This window comes from Haematobia irritans, chromosome 1, assembly GCF_050003625.1.
Source record: "Haematobia irritans isolate KBUSLIRL chromosome 1, ASM5000362v1, whole genome shotgun sequence".
Classification (NCBI taxonomy): Eukaryota; Metazoa; Arthropoda; class Insecta; order Diptera; family Muscidae; genus Haematobia; species Haematobia irritans.
This window is the reverse complement of record NC_134397.1, coordinates 181,116,616-181,139,481: the sequence shown is the minus strand read 5'-3', so window position 1 is coordinate 181,139,481 and position 22,866 is coordinate 181,116,616. Positions and strand designations below refer to the sequence as shown.

Below are 22,866 nucleotides of genomic sequence, written 5' to 3'. Positions count from 1 at the left end.
CAAAACGAGGGGTGTTCAGGTTTTTAAATGCAAAATTGAAAGAAATACGTCAAGTTTATATTGACCAAATTTTGACAGTATCACCCTTTAGTCCATACGTCGTATATATTAAACTAAAAAAGGCCGATTAAATACGTATATAATTAAGTTTAAAGTTTCTATAGAAATAAAATTTTGACAAAATAAAATTTTGACAACATTTTCTATAGAAGTAAAATTTGGAAAAAAAATTTCTATAGAAATAAAATTTGGAAACAATTTTCTATAGAAATACAATTTGGAAAAAATTTTCTATAGAAATAAAATTTGGAAAAAATTTTCTATAGAAATAAAATTTGGAAAAAATTTTCTATAGAAATAAAATTTTGACAAAATTTTCTATAGAAATAAAATTTTGACAAAATTTTCTATAGAAATAACATTTTGACAATGTTTTCTATAAAAATAAAATTTTGGTAGATTATTTTTGGCTCAAGTGGCAACCATGATTATGAACCGATATGGACCAATTTGTGTGTGATTGGGGATCGGCTATATATAACTATAGACCGATATGGACCAATTTTGGCATGGTTATTAGCGGCCTTATACTAACACCACATTGCAAATTTCAACCGGATCGGATGAATTTTGCTCCTCTAAGAGGCTCCGGAGGTCAAATCTGGCGATCGGCTTATATGGGGGCTATATATAATTATGGACCGATGTGGACCAATTTTTGCATGGTTGTTAGAGACAATATACTAACACCATGTACCACATTTCAATCGGATTGGATGACTTTTACTCCTCTAAGAGGCTCCGGAGGTCAAATCTGGGGATCGGTTTATATGGGGGCTATATATAATTATGGACCGATGTATACCAATTTTTGCATGGTTGTTAGAGACCATATACTAACACCATGTACCAAATTTTAGCCGGATCGGATGAAATTTGGTTCTCTTAGAGGCTCCGCAAGCCAAACCGAGGGATCGATTTATATGGGGGCTATATATAATTATGGACCGATATGGACCAATTTTTGCAAAGTTTGCAAATCTGGGGATCGGTTTATATGGGGGCTATATATAATTATGGACCGATGTGGACCAATTTTTGCATGGTTGTTAGAGACCATATACTATCACCATGTACCAAAATTCAGCCGGATCAGATGAAATTTGCTTCTCTTAGAGGATCGGCAAGCCAAATCGGGGGATCGGTTTATATGGGGGCTATATATAATTATGGACCGATGTGGACCAATTTTTGCATGGTTGTTAGAGACTATATACTATCACCATGTACCAAATTTCAGCTGGATCGGATGAAATTTGCTTCTCTTAGAGGATCGGCAAGCCAAATTTGGGGGTCCGTTTATATGGGGGCTATACGTAAAAGTGGACCGATATGGCCCATTTGCAATACCATCCGACATACATCAATAACAATTACTTGTGCCAAGTTTCAAGTCGATAGCTTGTTTAGTTCGGAAGTTAGCGTGATTTCAACAGACGGACGGACGGACGGACATGCTCAGATCGACTCAGAATTTCACCACGACCCAGAATATATGTACTTTATGGGGTCTTAGAGCAATATTTCGATGTGTTACAAACGGAATATAAGATTTGTAAATACTTTATGTGATGAGAATCTTATACTTAAATTCTTAAAATTAAAAAAGTCTATTTGTCGACTTTTTAAAACTTTTCTGCCTACATACAAAAAAATATTTTTTATTTTCAATCACAAAAATGATAGTATCAATTAAAAAATTAAATCAAACTGAAAAAAATTGATCCCATTACAAAATTATTTCATACTATTAATATTTGTGATTGTTTTTTGTATCAATTAAAAAATTGTTTGAATCAATTAAATTTTTAATTGAATGTTTTTTTAAAACTCAATTTAGCCTTTAATTAGAAAAATGTTCGTGATTTTTTTTTTGTGTAAAAAGGAAAAGTTTGATTAGACGATTTTATTCTCTAGAAAAAGCCAAATGATAGATTTCGTTCAACATTAACTTTTAATTTGGCTCGATTTTCAAAAAAAAAAAAGCAAAATTAGATTTTGTTGATAGCAAACTGTCAACTTCGCCTTGTTTGTCAAAGAGTCGATTTGTCCAATAGACGATCTTCGACTTTCGACTTTTGTATACCAATTCCAAATTGCAAAACTTAAATTTTATACACTCCATGCATTTTGCCATCTAAAAGATTTACTATAGAAAAAAGTCATAATTAAATTTAACCAACATTAGCCAATTGATGCTAAATAGTCATCTCATATTCATATTCATATTCGCTTAGTTAGTTAGATATAAAAAATATTAGCCACAAAAAAGAAACTAGAAATTTTAAAGGCTTTTAATTAACAGCAAAATTTATTCATCTTTGAAGATTGCCGATTTAGGGTATTTTTGTCATTTGCTACCAACTTATTTTGCATAGTATAATAATAGAAAATCTATAGTATGGATTATTATGATAAAATATTAACAATGTGGAAAAATTTGTGTTTAAAAATAAAAAGAAGACAACAGATTTGGAGTTGTTAAATTTCTACTCAATAGTGTTTTCAAAAATTTTCCCGATGAAGACATTCATGGAAAAAGACTAAATATTGAATAAAAATAAATTAAATATACAGCTCTAAAGCTCGATTTTATCAATATTTTTTTAATTTGAAACAAAATGAAATCAATCGGATTCGGCATTCCACCATGGTTTGATTGATCCAAGCCTGTTGTAGTCAATCTTAAATAATTTAAAGATGGGATTTTCAAATAAAAATTATCCATTTGAAGTTTTAAACAAGAACCATAATCAAATTAAAAAATTCCCTATGGAAATAAATAAATAATAAAAAAGTCTTATTTTCGCGTAGGATAATAATTAAGTCTTCAACAAAACAAAAAAAAAAAAAAAAAAACAAGTAAGGAAAGTCTAAAGTCGGGCGGGGCCGACTATATTATACCCTGCACCACTTTGTAGATCTAAATTTTCGATACCATATCACATCCGTCAAATGTGTTGGGGGCTATACATAAAGGTTTATCGCTCGATATATATGTATTAGAAGTTTAGGAAATTTAGAGTCATTTTTACAACTTTTAGACTAAGCAGTGGCGATTTTACAAGGAAAATGTTGGTCGAAATCAGAAAAACATATATATGGGAGCTAAATCTAAATCTGAACCGATGTCAACCAAATTTGGCACGCATAGCTACAATGCTAATTCTACTCCCTGTGCAAAATTTCAACTAAATCGGAGTTAAAAATTGGCCTCTGTGGTCATATGAGTGTAAATCGGGCGAAAGCTATATATGGGAGATATATCTAAATCTGAACCGATTTCAACCAAATTTGGCACGCATAGCTACGATGCTAATTCTACTCCTTGTGCAAAATTTCAACTAAATCGGAGTTAAAAATTGGCCTCTGTGGTCATATGAATGTAAATCGGGCGAAAACTATATATGGGAGCTATATCTAAATCTGCACCGATTTCAACCAAATTTGGCACGCATAGCTATAATGCTAATTATACTCCCTGTGCAAAATTTCAACCAAATCGGAGCAAAAAATTGGCCTCTGTGGTCATTTGAGTGTAAATCGGGCGAAAGCTATATATGGGAGCTATATCTAAATCTGAACCGATTTGGCAGATATTTTGCAAGTTTTTCGAGACTCATAAAATATTCGGATGTACGGAATTTGAGGAAGATCGGTTGATATACACGCCAATTATGACCAGATCGGTGAAAAATATATATGGGAGCTATATCTAAATCGGAACCGATTTCTTCCAAAATCAATAGGGATCTTTGAGCCAAAACAGGACCATATACCAAATTTTAGGACAATCGGAATAAAACTGCGAGCTGTACTTTGCACACAAAAATACATCAACAGACAGACAGACGGACAGACAGACAGACAGACGGACATCGCTAAATCGACTCAGAATATAATTCTAAGACGATCGGTATACTAAACGATGGGTCTCAGACTTTTCCTTCTTGGCGTTACATACAAATGCACAAACTTATTATACCCTGTACCACAGTAGTGGTGAAGGGTATAAAAACAAAACCAATTAAGAATTTTAGAAAATTTCTCTTACTACACTGACCTAAATATTTATCTCATATGAAAGATTATACAACCTTACATTTAGGACACGCTATTTACACAATATTAAGAAAACATTTCATTAAAATATAGAAATCTTAATTAAAAGATTTAGGCCACTCATTTTTTTAACCCTTAAATGTGCACTGTATCTTTTAAGATACAACGAGAGAAAAATTACGTCTTAAAATTTAAACCAATTTCTATGAAATGAAGTTTATTGGATTTAAAACATCATAACGCTTATTTTAAAAATATTTGTAGTACTTTTGAGTAATCTGCAGTCAAAATTGAAAATCAAATTATGAGCAAATTTTGAAGTTAAATAATAATTACCAGATTTGAAAGTAATGTAAACAAAACTGTGTTGTGTCAAAATATTTATATTCTCTATCTTTATACTTAAATCAAATTGTTTATTTGTAAATAAAAACTTAAGTTAAGGCGCACTGTATTTTTAAGATACAACCACTATTTCTTGAAAAAAGACATCAAATTTAATTTTTTTTGAAAAAAATGTGGTATGCAGATGTTCTTCTTTTACCATTTTGCATATTATATATTTTTTTAGGAGGAATCGGTTATCTTGTGCATTTAAGGGTAAAATAAAAAAAGAATAAAAGTTAACATGAAGTATAACTCCAATGTTGTATCTCCTTGGTGTGAGGCACATTTTCCTTCAAGTAAAGAAAAGACTTTATTTAATTTACTTATTTAATTTAATAATCTTTAAAATAACTGCGATATTCAATCTCAACATTAAAAATAAAAAAGCCTCAAATTTAGGTTAACACATTCAATTATATCTTTGGTTTATTTTTTGTTTTTTTAATTAAGAAAATTTTATTCGAAATATCTGTCACAATTTGGATTTTTAAGTGGCATTTATTTGTAGGAGAATAACTCCGTTAATATATCGCGAAAAGAGAATAAAAATTCGATAATATATATCCTCATTTTATTTTATAGTCCCTTGACAGAAAGCTAAGTATAGCCCAAACTCCCAATTCGCATTCTTGCGTTTTCTCAGAAACAATAATATATAAACAATATAGAACAACATAGAAATACAATTTTGACAAAATTTCCTATAGAAATAAAATCTTGACAAAATAGAATTTTGATAATATAGAAATATAATTTTGATAATATAGAAATAGAATTTTGATAAAACTTTCTATAGAAATACAATTTTGACGAAATTTTTTATAGAAATACAATTTTGATAAAATTTTCTATAGAAAAAACATTTTGAGAACATATTTTATGGACAGAAAATTTTGACAAAATATCAAAAAAAAATAAGATTTTGAAAAAAAAAATCTGAAGAAATAAAATTTTGACAAAATTTTCTATAGAAATAAAATTTTCACAAAAATGTCTAAACAAAGAAAATTTTGAAAAATTTTTCTATAGAAATCAAATTTTGGCAAAATTTTCTATAGAAAGAAAATTTCAACAAATTTTCTGTTGAAATAAAATTTTAATAAAATTTTCTATAGAAATAAAATTTTGAAAAAATTTTCTATAGCAATAAAATTTTGACAAAATTTTCTATCGAAATACAATTTTGCAAAAATTTTCTACTGCAATACAATTTTGATAGAACTTTCTATAGAAATACACTTTTGACGAAATTTTCTATAAAAATAAAAATTTGACAAAATTTTGTACAGAAATAATATTTTGACAAAATTTCTTATAGAAATAAAATTTTGACAAAATTTTCTATAGAAATAAAATTTTCACAAAAATTTTTAAAGAAAGAAAATTTTGACAAATTTTTCTATAGAAATAAAATTTTGGCAAATTTTCTGTAGAAATAAAATTTTGACAAAATTTTCTACTGAAATAAAATTTTGAGAAAATTTTCTATGGAAATAACACTTTGACAAAATTTTCTATAGAAACAAAATGCTGACAAAATTTTCTATTGGAACAAAATTTTGACAAAATTTTCGATAGAAAAAAAATTTGACAAAATTTTCTATAGAAATAAAATTTTGACAAAATTGTCTATAAAAATTAAATCTTGACGAAAATTTTTTTTTAAATTTTGAAAAAAAAAAATTCTAAAGAAATACAATTTTCTATAGAAATAAAATTTTGACAAAATTTTCACAAAAATGTTTTGACAAATTTTTCTACAGAACTAAAATTTTGGCAAAATTTTCTATAGAAATAAAATGTTGGCAAATTTTCTGTTGAAATAAAATTTTGAAAAATTTTCTATAGAAATAAAATTTTGACTAAATTTTCTATAGAAATAAAAGTTTGCAAAAAATTTTTATAGACATAAAATTTTCACAAAATTTTCTACTGAAATAAAATTTTGAGAAAATTTTCTATGGAAATAACACTTTGACAAAATTTTCTATAGAAACAAAATGTTGATAAATTTTTCTATTGAAACAAAATTTTTACAAAATTTTCGATAGAAAAAAATTTTCTATAGAAATAAAATTGTGAAAAAAAAATCCTATAGAAATAAAATTTGACAAAATTTTCTATACAAATAAAATTTTGACAAAATTTTCTATACAAATAAAATTTTGACAAAATTTTCTATACAAATAAAATTTTTACAAAATTTTCTATAGAAATGATATTTTGACAAAATTTTCTGTAGAAATAAAATTTTAACAAAATTTTCTATAGAAATAAAATTGTAAAAAAAAATCTATAAAAATAAAATTGTAAAAAAAATTTCTATAGAAATAAAATTTTGACAAAATTTTCTAAAAAAATAAAATTTTGGCAAAATTTTTCATAGAAAATTTTCTATAGAAATGAAAATTTTGACAAAATTGTCTATAGAAATTAAATCTTGTCGAAGTTTTCTATAGAAATAAACTTTTGACAAAATTTTCTTTAGACATAAAATTTTGACAAAATTTTCTATAGACATAAAAGTTTGACGAAATTTTCTGTAGAAATAAAATTTTAACAAAATTTTCTATAAAAATAAAATTGTAAAAAAAAATCTTTAGAAATAAAATTGTAAAAAAAAATCTATAGAAATAAAATTTTGACAAAATTTTCTATAGAAATAAAATTTTGGCAAAATTCTCCATAGAAATAAAAAGTTGACAAAATTTTCTATAGAAATGAAAATTTGACAAAATTGTCTATAGAAATTAAATCTTTACGAAGTTTTCTATAGAAATAAACTTTTGACAAAATTTTCTTTAGACATAAAATTTTTACAAAATTTTCAATAGAAACAAAATTGTAAAAAAAAATTCTATAGAAATAAAATTGTAAAAAAATTTTCTATAGAAATAAAATTTTGAAAAAAAATATTCTATAGAAATAAAATGTTGTCAAAATTGTCTATAGAAATAAAATTTTCACAAACATTTTCTATAGAAATAAAATGTTAACAAAATTTTCTATAGAAATAAAATGTTGAGAAAATTTTCTCTAGAAATAGAATTTTGACAATATTTTCTATAGAAATAAAATTTTTACAAACTTTTCTGTAGAAATAAAATTTTGTACAAAATTTTCTATAGAAATAATAGTTTTAAAAAAATTTCTATAAAAATAAAATTTTTACAAAATTTTCTATAGAAAAAGATTTTTTGTTTGGTAGTTTTGGTTATACTCCACAACGAAACAGGATACATGAAATTGGAAGAATTTCTTGCCATGCTTAATTCTAATTACATGAACAAAGCAAAATATTCTCCTTATCCGCTGATAAGGTCTTGCTGCGAATAAGACTTTTATTAATACTTCAATCATTAGAATTATCAAATTGGAAGTCGTATGTTTATCGTGGCTATTCCCGCAATATCCCTGTATAGTCATACATATTCCAAAATATTTGAACTGATTATGATAATGTATATAAAGGTTTTATCCTAATTTTCCCTTTAAAAATATATAGATAAATATAGATTGAAACATATTGTTAATATCTCTGATGAATAATCTTATTTGTAGCAATATCTAAAAGATAAAATCTCATCCAAACATTGTAATTATAATGAGAAATGAAGACTAATAAAGACGAATTCAAAAATTGAATTGAATTGAAATTGTTTGGTAGTTTTGGTAAAATTTTGGTAGATTATTTTTGACTCGTGTGACAACCGTGATTGAGACCTGGTGAGTTTGGTAGAAATGAAGCGAGGAACCTTCTTTTTAAGGTCCTATTGGAATGACCATGGTAATTTATGTTAAACTTGCGATCGATGAATATGAGCGGGAAGCGACCATTAGCCGTTACTTCGGCCCACATCACAGAAGAAAAATTTATGTTCAATCATTTCGTTAATATAACAAATCTTTTTCTACCAGAGAGTAGAGTTGTGGCCAGAGAATGAAGCCGCCGAGTGGCGCCGCCTATTTTAGCCGTCGCCGACCCGTTTTTAGTAGCCGCCGCCGAATATGTCGACTCATCTCGACTCAAATTTAGTGGCCAATTAATCTAAAATATTGATTTATATCAGAAAAGTTTAATAATATTTGTTATAGTTTTTCCCAAAATTCTGAACTTTCCACTTTCAACCAATTAGTATCAAGGTGCTATAATAGTTTTACAAAAATTTAGCTCAAAAAATTTGAATGAAATATAAATTTGATTGTAAGATTGGTTGTACAACTAATCTCATTACAATTCGAAAAACTTCAAATAGATTTTATATTAGATAATTTTGCGCCGCCGAACAGATAATTTTTTATCGGCTTAGCCGTCAAGCCGCCGGAGGCAAAAATTTAGTGTTAGCTGCCGCCGACAAAAATGGGTCGGATTCATTCTCTGGTTGTGGCCTTCCGTCTTTTACACACTTTTCATTGTTTGCTGGGTTTAAATCCTATTCCGAAGTGTTTATTACCGAGCTGCAATTGATCCATTCAACCATACCAATAAAGCTACGGTCTAAGATCTGAATCAATACTGACTTAAAAGTCTGTAAATATTGCTAAAAACAAGGGTGAATTCGTATGAATCGCATGTAAATATGTATGCTCATGTATGTTTACATTGCTCAACAATGGTGGTATTTTAAGCTCAAACAATGTGAAATGGCAAAACAAAGACTCTCAGCAATGTAAATAACAATATTAGAGTGGGTCATAGCAAAAAGAGTGTGTCTGAGTGGCAAATGAATGTTTAGTTGTCTTAAAGATTAATTTCCTACAAGATCAGAAATTATTGAACGGTGTGTTAGGGTGGTGAAAGGCTAAAGAACTTCAGTGCTAACTAAAGCAGAATAATTTTTTTTGAAAGACATTAAGAATAAACTACAGAGTGATTGAAATGATAATGATCAGGCGCCTAATATTTTTTCCTCTATATTTTTAGTTTATTTTATGCTTTTTAAGAAGGATAGATCATAAGTGGTAATTAAAAATCAAAAAATTTCGTTAATTTAATTAATCTCAATCTCTGGAATACAATTTAGTTAAATTTTCGCACGAGATAGGTTATTTTCCCATAACATAGTTCATTTCCCATAATATAACCGTTTTTTGTCTATAAAAACACACATTTAAATTCAATAAAGATAGCACCCATTTACCACCCACATTTATTATGGTATAAACATACGTACAAATGTACTTTTTTTCATGTATAAACAGATATAAACGGTGTTCTTGAAAAGTGTCATCGATGATCTTCATATTTGTTCTTATACTCTTTGTGAGTAACCAAGATGAGTAACCCCACACACATATATCCCCAAATCTCCTGAATTCCTATGCACTAGACTTTTTGTTTACATTAGCCAACAAAGAGCGAGAGAGAGAAAAAAATCTTTACATTTTAATACACTCACACAAAAAACTAACAAAACAGCGCCATTAAGGGCTACCCATACTATAGCATAACATTTAGCTCGCCAACCAATCAACCAAACCGAAGAGATACACATACAGTCATCAGTATTAAACACACGAACACATCTACTCTCTCTCGCTCTCATTATACTGAGAGATTTATTTGATTTTCTTTCAAGTCGGCTGTTGATCTTGGGTGTTATAGCAAAAAAAAAAAAACAAATGAGAGTATATGGATATTTGTATGTTAGGGCGTGTGTGTATTGTGTATACAAATAATTTTTTGGTGGATGATGAATGGAATGAAGTATGCATAGTGTGAGTATAGGGATGGATGTTGAGTGTATTTGATATTTTGTGTTTCTTTTCGTTTTCTTGGTTTGCTACAGCCAGCCAACGCTGCTTTCAATGCTCTTTCTGTATGTAGGATATATTGTTGTTGTCGCTGCTGCTAGTTCTGCTTACGCCTCTGCTACTGCTTTTACCCCAGTTTGGCTTATGGTGGTGTTGTTGCTGCTGCTGCTGTTGTTTCGGTTACTGACTGATCGATCATCATACATCACAAATGCTAACAGAGCGAGATCGCTACGCCTCAAATTAGTCGCAACAAGTACGGTTGACGAAGAACAACAAGTCGGAACGACACAACGAAAAAAGTCTCAGAGTCTGCATATGTTATTTCGTTATTTTTTATTCGTTTCTTTTTGTTTCATAGCTTGTGAATTTTCTTAAATTCTGGAAAATTGTGTATGTGCGCGCTTTCATTAATTTGCATGCAAAGCAAATTAGAATTCGATTAAAATTGTTTTTCAATGATGGGAAAAGAAATTCAAAGAAATAAAGGGAATTAAATTAAAAACAAAAAAACGCCGCAAAATAATTAAATAACCCATCAACATTTTAACGACGGCAAAACGCGATCAAGGAACGACTTGGAAAAAAACATAAAGAAAAATAAAAAGCAAAGCTCCAAAGATTCCAAAAGTGATGATCGCTGTGAGATCATAATCAAATGATTGATGATTTGTTTGGAATAAAATTATTTGTTTAGCTCTCAGCTAACTACATAAGCCTGGATAAAATCTGCCAAAGTGTTTGTGTCAGACTTTTCAAAACAGTGATTTTTTATTAAGTAAATTTATAAAGAAGGAAAAAAAACAAACTTAAAATTTGACCTAGAAATTCTATAAAATTTGTCTTTCTACAGTCCATAGATAATGCAAGACAACATTTACCGGGTGGTCCTTAAAATCAAATGTGCTCAAAGTGTTAAAAAGAAATTTTAAATAGATTTTCAATTTTTATTAACAAAAGAGGAACCTACACCTTACCCCTCATAAAAAAAAAGAAAAAAGTAAACAAAAATTTTGTCTATCATCGTTTGTACAAGTACTTCAAGTTCAAGTAACAAACCAAGGTGTAAAGTGCGTGCTAATTTTCAATTCAACAAAAATCAACCAACGTCATCAAACCCTCCATAATATTACCACCTTAAATACCTTTAGCTTCATATGGATATATCTGCCCGGTAAAAGCTTATTCTATAGGCAACATACAAAAAAACAAAAATATCGATAAATGCACAGTGGGGGAAATTCTACACTGTTTTTTTGGGGGGAGAGAAAGTATATAGGATTTTCTAAGAAATCCAGTATTCTTTTCACATCGGTTTTATTGTAAAAATAAAATACAATTTAAATACATTTATAAAAATTATTTCATATGCCTAATATCCTGAAGTAGGTGGCGAAATTTGGGAGTTATCCGGTAAAAAAAAAATGATCATCAAAATATTTCCAATTAAAAATTTTATTGAAATTGAAAACGTAATCAATTACAAAAATAAAGTCAATTAGGAAAATGATTAAAAATTGTTACAATTTTTAATTTAAATATCAACACTCCGAATTCACATTTTAATTAAATTAAACAAAAAAAATTCTTTGCAATTCACATTTTAATGAAATTAAAAAAAAAAATATTTGCAAATAAAATAATTGAAAGTTGTATTCGGAAATAATTAATTTCATACTATTCATTAAATTTAATTTAATTGGAAAATTCATAAAAAAGTATAAACTCTTGTAAAATTACCAGAAAATTTTTAACTAATGGAGAATTAATTATAAATAAATAAACAAAAATGTATTAAATAATTGATTGCCTCAATTAAAAAATAATGGAGTTTTTTAATTTTAAATTTTAAAATTTAAAAAATAAAAATTTAAATTTTTAATTGAACCAATTAAAATAATGATTGAATGTGCCGGAAGAAATCAAAAATTTTTTTTAATAAAGTATATTTTTTATATCTAATTAAATCTTTAATGAATACTATCATTTTTTGATTAAGGAAAACTTTAAAAAATTACTTTGATTAAAAAAATATTTGCAAATAAAATAATTGAAAGTTGTATTCGGAAATAATTAGTTTCATACTATTCATTAAATTTAATTATAATTGGAAAATTTATAAGAAAGTATAAACTATTGTAAAATTACCAGAAAATTTTTAACTAATGGAGAATTAATTATAAATGAATAAACAATAATGTATTAAATAATTGATTGCCTCAATTAAAAATTAATGGAGTTTTTCGATCAAAATTAATTAAATTTTTAATTGAACCAATTAAAATATTGATTGAAAGTGCCGGAAGAAATCAATAATTTTTTTAATCAAGTATATTTTTTATATCTAATTAAATCTTTAATGAATACTATAATTTTTTTTTTGATTAAGGAACAATTTAATAAATTACATTGATTAAAAAAATATTTGCAAATAAAATAATTGAAAGTTGTATTCGGAAATAATTAGTTTCATACTATTCATTAAATTTAATTATAATTGGAAAATACATAAGAAAGTATAAACTATTGTAAAATTACCAGAAAATGTTTAACTAATGGAGAATTAATTATAAATAAATAAACAATAATGTATTAAATAATTGATTGCCTCAATTAAAAAATAATGCAGTTTTTCAATCAAAATTAATTAAATTTTTAATTGAACCAATTAAAATATTGAAAGTGCCGGAAGAAATCAATAATTTTTTTAATCAAGTATATTTTTTATATCTAATTAAATCTTTAATGCATACTATCATTTTCTTGATTAAGGGAAAATGTAAAAAATTACTTGGATTAATCAATTTCGTTATTGAGTCAGAACACACAATTTTTTTCTGTGTATGAGAGTTTTTTTAATTTGATTGATATTACTATGGTCAGTAACAAGCTATAAGAGCTTAATTTCAATGCGATACTATATCACAAAAGTTCCTCGAAAAGTGTGTCCAATTTTGAAAGGATTTACTGTATACACCTAAAAAAATTATAATTCTTAACTCTTCAATTAATAGGGAATAATAACAATATGTATTTAATATATGAGTAAAAGATGAATGAAATTTTTCAATTCGGTAATACACATTTTTTTTAATTCAATCACGAAATTAATTGAGCCAATTAATTTTTTAATTGAAATGTCTTCAATCACAGAAATGATAGTATCAATTAAAAAATTTATTGAAAGGCAATTAAAAAAATTAATTGATCCAATTAAAAAACTAATTGATACTATTATTTGTGATTGATTTTTGTTTCAAATAAAAAATTTTTTTTTTGAAGCAATTAAATTTTTAATTGATTTTTCTTTAAAATTCAATTAAGACTTTAAATGGAAAAATGAATACATTTTTTTCTGTGTACTGGGAAAAATAGCAAAAAGTATTTCTTCAACATATTTTACTTAAAAATAGTATTTTCTATTGCATTAAATGAAATATATTATTGCATACACGTATATAATGATCTCGATAAAAGTTTATCTTTCGGCTTAGACAAATTTTAATGTGTGTTCAATTTTGTTTACTGGAAGAATTCTGTAACATTTCTTTCTGAAATCGATTTTTTTGAACGATTAATCGGAATCAAAAATATTGGAAACCAACGCCAATCCCAGGTGGGGGCAATTTACCCCTTTAAAGCGATTGTACGATTTGAATGTTAAGGAAAAATATTTTTTGAAAATTTGCATATGGTCTTTTTTCCATGTAATATTATTTAAAAAAAACAAAGTCGTGTTCGAGGACTGTATTTCAGCGCGTATTTGCATAGTTACACAGGAAAAATCCATCCTAAAATTGAAGTTAAACTTCACTTAATTTTATTGTAAAAAAACAACAAATTGGTTTTAGTTTATTTTTATTATTTTTTTATGAAATTTTCTACAGATCATAAATTTTTACAAAAAAAAAATAATAAAAAACAACAACAATGCTTAAAGAACAAAACCAACAATAACAAAACAAAACAAATGGAAAAAAAAAGTTCAATACAAACTATAGCAAAAAAAGTTGTACACCATCTCGGATCTCGAGCTTTAATTTAAAGTATAACAAAGCTAGACTATTTCATATTTTTCATATCGTTTCACAATTTATTTCAAATTGGTGTACAACTGTTTTCATGATTTGGCGTCAATAATTTTTTTTTTTGACTTTTAGTTATTTTTTCTTTTACTTACACCAGGATATTAAATTTTCCATACAATTTTCGCAAAATATTGTTAATTTTTCTCATAAAACTCTGTCGATAATGTAAGTAATAGTATCACAGACTCATTTTTCTAAGTAAAAGTTTCCACTCTTTTTGTAAGGAACAAAATCTCAGGGACAATTTTCTAAGAAAAAGTTTCACATATAATGTTTTATAAGAAAAAGTCTGATAAATACTTTTTTTAAGAAAAAGTCTCAGAGACAGTTTAAAAAAAAAAATCTCACAAGCACTTTAGTCTAAGAAAAAAATCTCAGCTACACTTTTTTCTAAAAGCGAGTATCGACGACACTTTTCTTAAAAAAAAAAATATTCAAGGAAACTTTTCTATGAAAAAGTCTCACAGAAGATGGGAAAGCACAACAACTTTTTTGTGAGATAAATTCATTATTTCATTATGGTATTTTTAAGATTCAATAAAATACTTCTCCATAATTACAAATTTGCCCAAATATTTGTATTAATCATGTCCTTTTATTATAATAATAGAAGAATAGAAGGACGGATGCCTGTCAGAAAATTAAATTAGATCATAATACTAAACAACTTTTGAAATTACGATAGGACCTTACCAACGGTTGCCACAATTGGTAGAATTGTACCAAAAATGGTAGATTGGTAGAATTCTTGATGTTTTTGGTAGATTTTGAAAAATATTCCCATCCAACTAAGAGGTTTTGATTTTTGCACAAAGGATAGTTTTATTTCCATTTCTTTCTTATATACTTTACAAATAACCTATATGTAATCAAATGTTTAGTTTGTTACCCAGCCATAGCGATTTCAGGGTCTTCCAAAATATATTAAATTTGTGGTTAACAATATTTAGTTGATTACTTTACATACCCGTAGATATGTTAACATTTAGGTTGTCGCCGCAAAAATTTAGGTCATTAAAAACAGCAAGTTTCCAACTAAGAGGTACTTCACAAATTTTCTATAGAAATAAAATTTTCACAAAATTTTCTATAGAAATAAAATTTTGACAAAATTTTATATGAAAATAAAATCTTGGCAAAATTTTCTATAGAAATAAAATCTTGACGAAATTTTCTATAGAAATAAAATTTTGACGATAGTTTCTATAGAAATAAAATTTTGACAAAATTTTCTATAGAAATAAAATTTTGACAAAATTTTCTATAGAAATAAAATTTTGACAAAATTTTCTATGGAAATAAAATTTTGACAAAATTTTCTATAGAAATAAAATTTTGACACAATTTTCTATAGAAATAAAATTTTGACAATATTTTCTATAGAAATAAAATTTTGACAAAATTTTCTATAGAAATAAAATTTTGACAAAATTTTCTATAGAAATAAAATTTTGACAAAATTTTCTATAGAAATAAAATTTTGACAAAATTTTCTATGGAAATAAAATTTTGACAATATTTTCTATAGATATAAAATTTTGACAATATTTTCTACGGAAATAAAATTTTGACAAAATTTTCTATAGGAATAAAATTTTGACAAAATTTTCTAAGAAATAAAATTTTGAAAACGTTTTCTACAGAATTAAATTTTGACAATATTTTCTATAGAAATAAAATTTTCTATAGAAATTTAATTTTGAGAAAATATTCTATAAAAATAAAAGTTTGACAATATTTTCTATAGAAATAAAATTTTGACAAAATTTTCTATAGAAATAAAATTTTGACAACATTTTCTAGAGAAATAAAATTTTGACAAAATTTTCTATAGAAATAAAATTTTTACAAAATTTTCTACAGAAATAAAATTTTAACAAAATATTCTATAAAAATAAAAGTTTGACAATATTTTCTATAGAAATAAAATTTTGACACAATTTTCTATAGAAATAAAATTTTGACAACATTTTCTAGAGAAATAAAATTTTGACAAAATTTTGTATAGAAATAAAATTTTGACGAAATTTTCTATAGAAATAAAATTTTGACAATAGTTTCTATAGAAATAAAATTTTGACAAAATATTCTATAAAAATAAAAGTTTGACAATATTTTCTATGGAAATAAAATTTTGACAATATTTTCTATAGAAATAAAATTTTGACAATATTTTCTACGGAAATAAAATGTTGACAAAATTTTCTATAGGAATAAAATTTTGACAAAATTTTCTAAGAAATAAAATTTTGACAACGTTTTCTAGAGAAATAAAATTTTGACAACATTTTCTAGAGAAATAAAATTTTGACAAAATTTTCTAGAGAAATAAAATTTTGACGAAATTTTCTATAGAAATAAAATTTTGACAATAGTTTCTATAGAAATAAAATTTTGACAAAATTTACTATAGAAATAAAATCTTGATAAAATTTTCTATAGAAATAAAATTTTGACACAATTTTCTATAGAAATAAAATTTTGACAAAATTTTCTAGAGAAATAAAATTTTGACGAAATATTCTATGGAAATAAAATTTTGACAAAATATTCTATGGAAATAAAATTTTGACACAATATTCTATAGAAATAAAATTTTGCCAAATTTTTTATAGAAATAAAATTTTGACAATATTTTCTATGGAAATAAAATTTTGACATTTTCTATAGAAATAACATTTTTACAATATTTTCTATGGAAATAAAATTTTGAAAAAAATTTACTATAGCAATAAAATTTTGACAAAATTTTCCATAGGAATACAATTTTGACAAAATTTTCTATGGAAATAAAATTTCGAAAAAATTTACTATAGCAATAAAATTTTGACAAAATGTTCCATAGGAATACAATTTTGACAACATTTTCTATAGAAATAAAATTTTGACAAAATTTTCTATAGAAATAACATTTTTACAATATTTTCTATGGAAACAAAATTTTGAAAAACTTTACTATAGCAATAAAATTTTGACAAAATGTTCCATAGGAATACAATTTTGACAACATTTTCTATAGAAATAAAATTTTTACAATATGTTTAGAAATAAAATTTTGACAAAATTTTGTATAGAAAAAAACTTTTAACAAAATTTTCTATAGAAATAAAATTTTGGCAAAATTTTCTATAGAAATAAAATTTTGACAAAATTTTCTATAGAAATAAAATTTTGACAAAATTTTCTATAGAAATAAAATTTTGACAAAATTTTCTATAGAAATAAAATTTTGACAAAATTTTGTATAGAAATAAAATTTTGACAAAATTTTGTATAGAAATAAAATTTTGACAGAATTTTGAAAAGAAATAAAACTTTGACAAAATTTTGTATACACGAGTAAAAATTGAGAGATCTAATTTGATACGATTAGATATAAGCAGATCCGGTAAAAATGGCAAGATCTAATCATATCTGATTGCTATGGAATTCGATCTGATCAAATCTCAATATTGGCCTAGATCTAATGTCTTTCGGATCTACTCATATCAAATTAGATCTCTCAATTTTTACTCGGGCGGGTAGATAAAAATGTTGACAAAATTTTCTAAAGAAATAAAATTTTGATAATATTTTCTAAGGAAATAAAATTTTGACAAAATTTTGTATAAAAAAAATTTTGACAACATTTTCTATAGAAATAAAATTTTGACAATATTTTCTATGGAAATTGTTTGTTTGATATTTTTTTGGTAAAATTTTCTTAAAATTTTGGTAGATTATTTTTGAGTCCTGTGGCAACCGTGGCCTTACCTCATTTCTTTCTAAGCATTTGTTTTTTATATTATTTTTTTTTTAATTTCAATAATACCTGAACAAAGGAGGACAAGTTGCCATTAAATTGGACAGAAGAACGGAAGGCTGTCATTAAATTGAATCAGAAAATAATATCAAATTCGATTTGTAAATTACGCTATGGGACAATCTCGTTTCTTTCTAAGCATTATTTTTTCAAATCTTTCATTAATTTTTTTTAACTTTAATTAAATTGAATCGAGAAACAATAAAACACACAAAAAAATTTTTTTCTGATTCAATCACGAAATAATTGATCCAATTATTTTTTTAATTGGAATGTCTTACATCACAGAAATGATAGTATCAATTAAAATATTAATTGAAGGTCAATTAAAAAATTAATTGATACAATTAATTTTTGTGATTGATTTCTGTTCCAATTAAATTTGTTGAATCAACTAAATTTTTAATTGAATACTTTTTAAAACCCAATTAAAATTTTAATTGGGAAAATGTTCGTGAAATTTTTTTTCTGTGCAAATACCGATTTTTAAATTGTCTAGAAGTCTATCGTGGTTTATTTTAAGCATTAATTTTTTTTAAATTAAAATAACATATGAACAAAAGCACGGACATCATTAAAGTGGACCAAACGACGGACAGTTGTCATTAAATTTAATCGGAAAATAATATCAAATCTATTTGCACTAGGGTTCTTTCGTTTTTTGTTTCTAAATATTATTTTTGTTTTGAAATTACATTGTCATTAAATTGAATCGAAAAGTAATACCAAGTCTATTCGTAAATTACGATATATCGTTTCTTTCTAAGCATTATTATTATTTTTTTTTTTGTTAAATTCTAAAAATAGTTGGACAGAAGGATAAATTAAACAGAAAATAAAACCAAAACTATTTTTACATTATGCTGGGAGCCTTTCTAATTCCCTTTTAAGCATTGAATTTTGTTAAACTAATTCCTTTAATCAATAAAAAAAAAACAATTCAATTCAACAACTCAAATAATCTCACCGAATTTCCCCCACTGTGCAATGTTGTCAAATTGTTTTTCCAACCTCTCCAACAAGTGTAAATTGGAATCAATTGTAATAATTCTACTTATCTATCAACAACTGCCGCTTTTCAACGATCGTTTACTTCTTTTCCAGCAGCAAAATAAAATTCAAATAAAACCTGCAACAGCAACAACAGCAGTATAAGAAAACTGTAAAGAAAGTAAAAAACCAAATTCTTGAAGGCGTTAATATTCAGAAATAAAACAGACTGAACCCCCCTAAAAGAAAACACAAAAATTCAAAAAAAAAAAAAAAAAGTGAACAGGTGTATAGACCATCCATCTACAATAACAACAAGGCAACTCAACTATACACAACAGCTGAAGCAGAAAACCACTAAACACCACCGATCGATCTAAGAGTAGCACGTCGTCATCGGTAGAAGATACCATAAGGAGGAAGGAAAACAAGTGAATATTCATTCAACGCCTAACACTAAAATACTAGAGAGAGGTCACAATATCATCAGAAAGAACTCTCATCTGGCAATTTGGCGGGCATTTATTTTTGGTTGATTCACAAAACGTAAAATATTCTGGAGATATTCTATCCACCTTTGGGCAATTTCTTAGACAGTCCTTATTCTCTACATCCACGAGGATAATTGCCTTTCCCCATAAAGGCAATTACCACATAATTTTTTTGTTTTTTTAAACAAAATTTTTTACCAATTTTTTCTACCACTGAGATAGTCACCCATTTTTTGGGTGCTCCATTGGCGATATATTGGCGTGCTTCAGCTTTATATACGACTCGCAAGAGCAAAATATGATTGAACCAGGTTAGTACCCTTCACCCCATTCTACAAAGATTCTATCTTTACTGACATTGTTATTATGTATTTTTGATCTTCGTCTTGTATTAAAAAAAAATAGAAAACGAAATCCACCATTTTATGAATTGAATTAAAAATTAAATGCTTAACATTTAATTTAAGGCAACACATAATGTTTTTGCTGTTGTTGCTTATTTTATTATATATATTAATTAGTTAAATGATTTTAGTTAACTTTTCGTATCAGTTGCTATTATATATTAGCCCTATAGTTGATTTTTGTAGATCTGTTTTTTTTAGAATATTTTTTTTATCATTTCGCTAAAAATCTAAAAGTATGTATGTCATCATCATGAAGTAGTTTTGTTGGTTATGGTATTACCTTTATCAAGGTTATGAAAAGAATTTATTAAGATTTTCAGAATTTTACAATTTTATGTAAAAAATATCCATAAAAAATAATCAATTTAAAAATTAATTGATTCATTTATTATTTTTTTAATAAAATTCAATTACAACACAAAACTTGGGTAAATCATATTTTTAATTGGATCAATTTCATTTTTAATTGATGTCGATGACATTAAAAAAATAATCAATTTAAAAATTAATTGATTCATTTATTTTTTTTTTAAATAAAATTCAATTACAAAAAAAACATTAAATTTAATTTTTAGTTGTTATTATCTATTCCGTCAATTAAAAATTAATTGCATCAATTAATTTCGAGATTGAAACCAAAAAAAATTTTGTTCTTATGTATCTGTGAAATATAATTTTTGTATAATAACGAAATACAATTGAATTAAAGTTGTAATGTATTTTTTATTTTCGAATTTTAACGAAGTTGAAGCGAATAACAGACAATTTTTAAAACAAACAAGTAAGCAAAGTCTAAATTCGGGCGGGGCCTGCACCACTTTGTAGATCTAAATTTTCGATACCATATCACCTCCGTCAAATGTGTTGAGTGCTATATATAAAGGTTTGTCCCAAATACATACATTTAAATATCACTCGATTTGGACAGAATTTGATAGACTTTTAAAAAATCTATAGACTCAAAATTAAGTTGGCTAATGCACTAGGGTGGAACACAATTTTAGTAAAAGAATATGGGAAACATTTAAATGTGAAGCAATTTTAAGGAAACTTCGCAAAAGTTAATTATGACTTATCGCTCTATATATATGTATTAGAAGTTTAGAGTCATTTTTACAACTTTTCGACTAAGCAGTGGCGATTTGACAAGGAAAATGTTGGTATTTTGACCATTTTTGTCGAAATCAGAAAAACATATATATGGGAGCTATATCTAAATCTGAACCGATTTCAATCAAATTTGGCACACATGACTATATTACTAATTGTACTCCTAGTGCAAAATTTCAACCAAATTGGGCCAAAAATCTGGCTTCTGGGGCCATATAAGTCCATAGCGGGCGAAAAATATATATGGAAGCTATATCCAAATCTGAACCAATTTCAATCAAATTTGGCACACATGACTATATTACTAATTGTACTCCTAGTGCAAAATTTCAAGCTAATCGGGATAAAACTCTGGCTTCTGTGTCCATATAAGTGCATATCGGGCGAAAGATATATATGGGAGCTATATCTAAATCTGAATCGATTTCAACCAAATTTGGCACGCATAGCTACAATGCTAAATCTACTCCCTGTGCAAAATTTCAACGAAATTGGGCCAAAACTCTGGCTTTTAGGACCATATTAGTCCATATCTGGCGAAAGATATATATGGGAGCTATATCTAAATCTGAACCGATTTCAATCAAATTTTGCACACTTGACTATAGTACTAATTGTTCTTCTTGTGCAAAATTTTAAGCAAATTAGGGTAAAACTCTGGCTTCTGGGGCCATATAAGTCCATATCGGGTGAAAGATATATATGGGAGCTATATCTAAATCTGAACCGATTTCAATCAAGTTTTGCACACTTGACTATACGACTAAGTGTTATGTTTGTACAAAATTTCAAGCAAATCGGTATAAAACTCTGGCTGCTGGGTCCATATTAGTGCATATCGGGCGAAAGATATATATGGGAGCTATATCTAAATCTGAACCGATTTCTTCCAAAATCAATAGGGTTCTATTCTGACCCAAATTAGGAACATGTGCCAAATTTGGAGGCAATTGGACTTAAATTGCGACCTAGACTTTGATCACAAAAATGTGTTCACAGACAGACGGACATGGTTATATCGACTCAGGGACCCACCCTGAGCATTATTGCCAAAGACACCATGTGTCTATCTCGTCTCCTTCTGGGTGTTACAAACATATGCACTAACTTATAATACCCTGTTCCACAGTGTGGCGCAGGGTATAAAAAATTGTTGAATCAATTAAATTTTTAATTGAATATTTTTTAAACTCAATTAAAAATTTAATTGGAAAAATGTTCGACATATTTTTTTTTTGTGTATACCTTTCACTCTATGATATAGGTGGTTCAAATTCAATATTCCCGTTCATTTAAGGAGGATTTCTTTAAATCAAAAATGTTTTTCTTCACTTTAAGGAATATTTGTCTTAGTTCAAAGACATACAACTTTTATGGAGGGACGCAAATTTCCAAAAGTTGTGTCCAAGTTTAATAAAAAAAAATGTTTAATTAATTTTTAAATTTCATGATTTTAAAGAAAGTTGTCTTTAATATTGATTTATTTATTCATTTAAATTTTTTTTTCAGTGTAGAATAAATGCTAAATAATTCATATTGACTTTCTATTATGATCCAATTGATGTATTTTTTTATACATATATACATTGAAATTAAAAATTTACTTGGATTCCCTTAGCGGATGTTAGTATAGATTCTGAGCCAAAAATGCGACTTCTTTAAAACAAAGACGTTTTAAGGGACCTTTAAATTTTAATATTAAATTTACACTAAAA

At 26.2% G+C, this 22,866-nt stretch overlaps 1 protein-coding gene across 1 annotated transcript in view; it reads left to right on the top strand.

Moving 5' to 3' along the window:
- Positions 1-10,519: 10,519 nt before the first annotated feature.
- Poxm (paired box pox-meso) overlaps positions 10,520-22,866 on the top strand; it is a 130,785-nt gene continuing 118,438 nt past the window's right edge. Inside the window, 2 exon segments of the mRNA XM_075292238.1 lie at positions 10,520-11,437; positions 19,258-19,945. Of these exon segments, the coding sequence (XP_075148353.1) occupies positions 19,933-19,945 (13 nt within the window). The 5' untranslated portion in view covers positions 10,520-11,437; positions 19,258-19,932.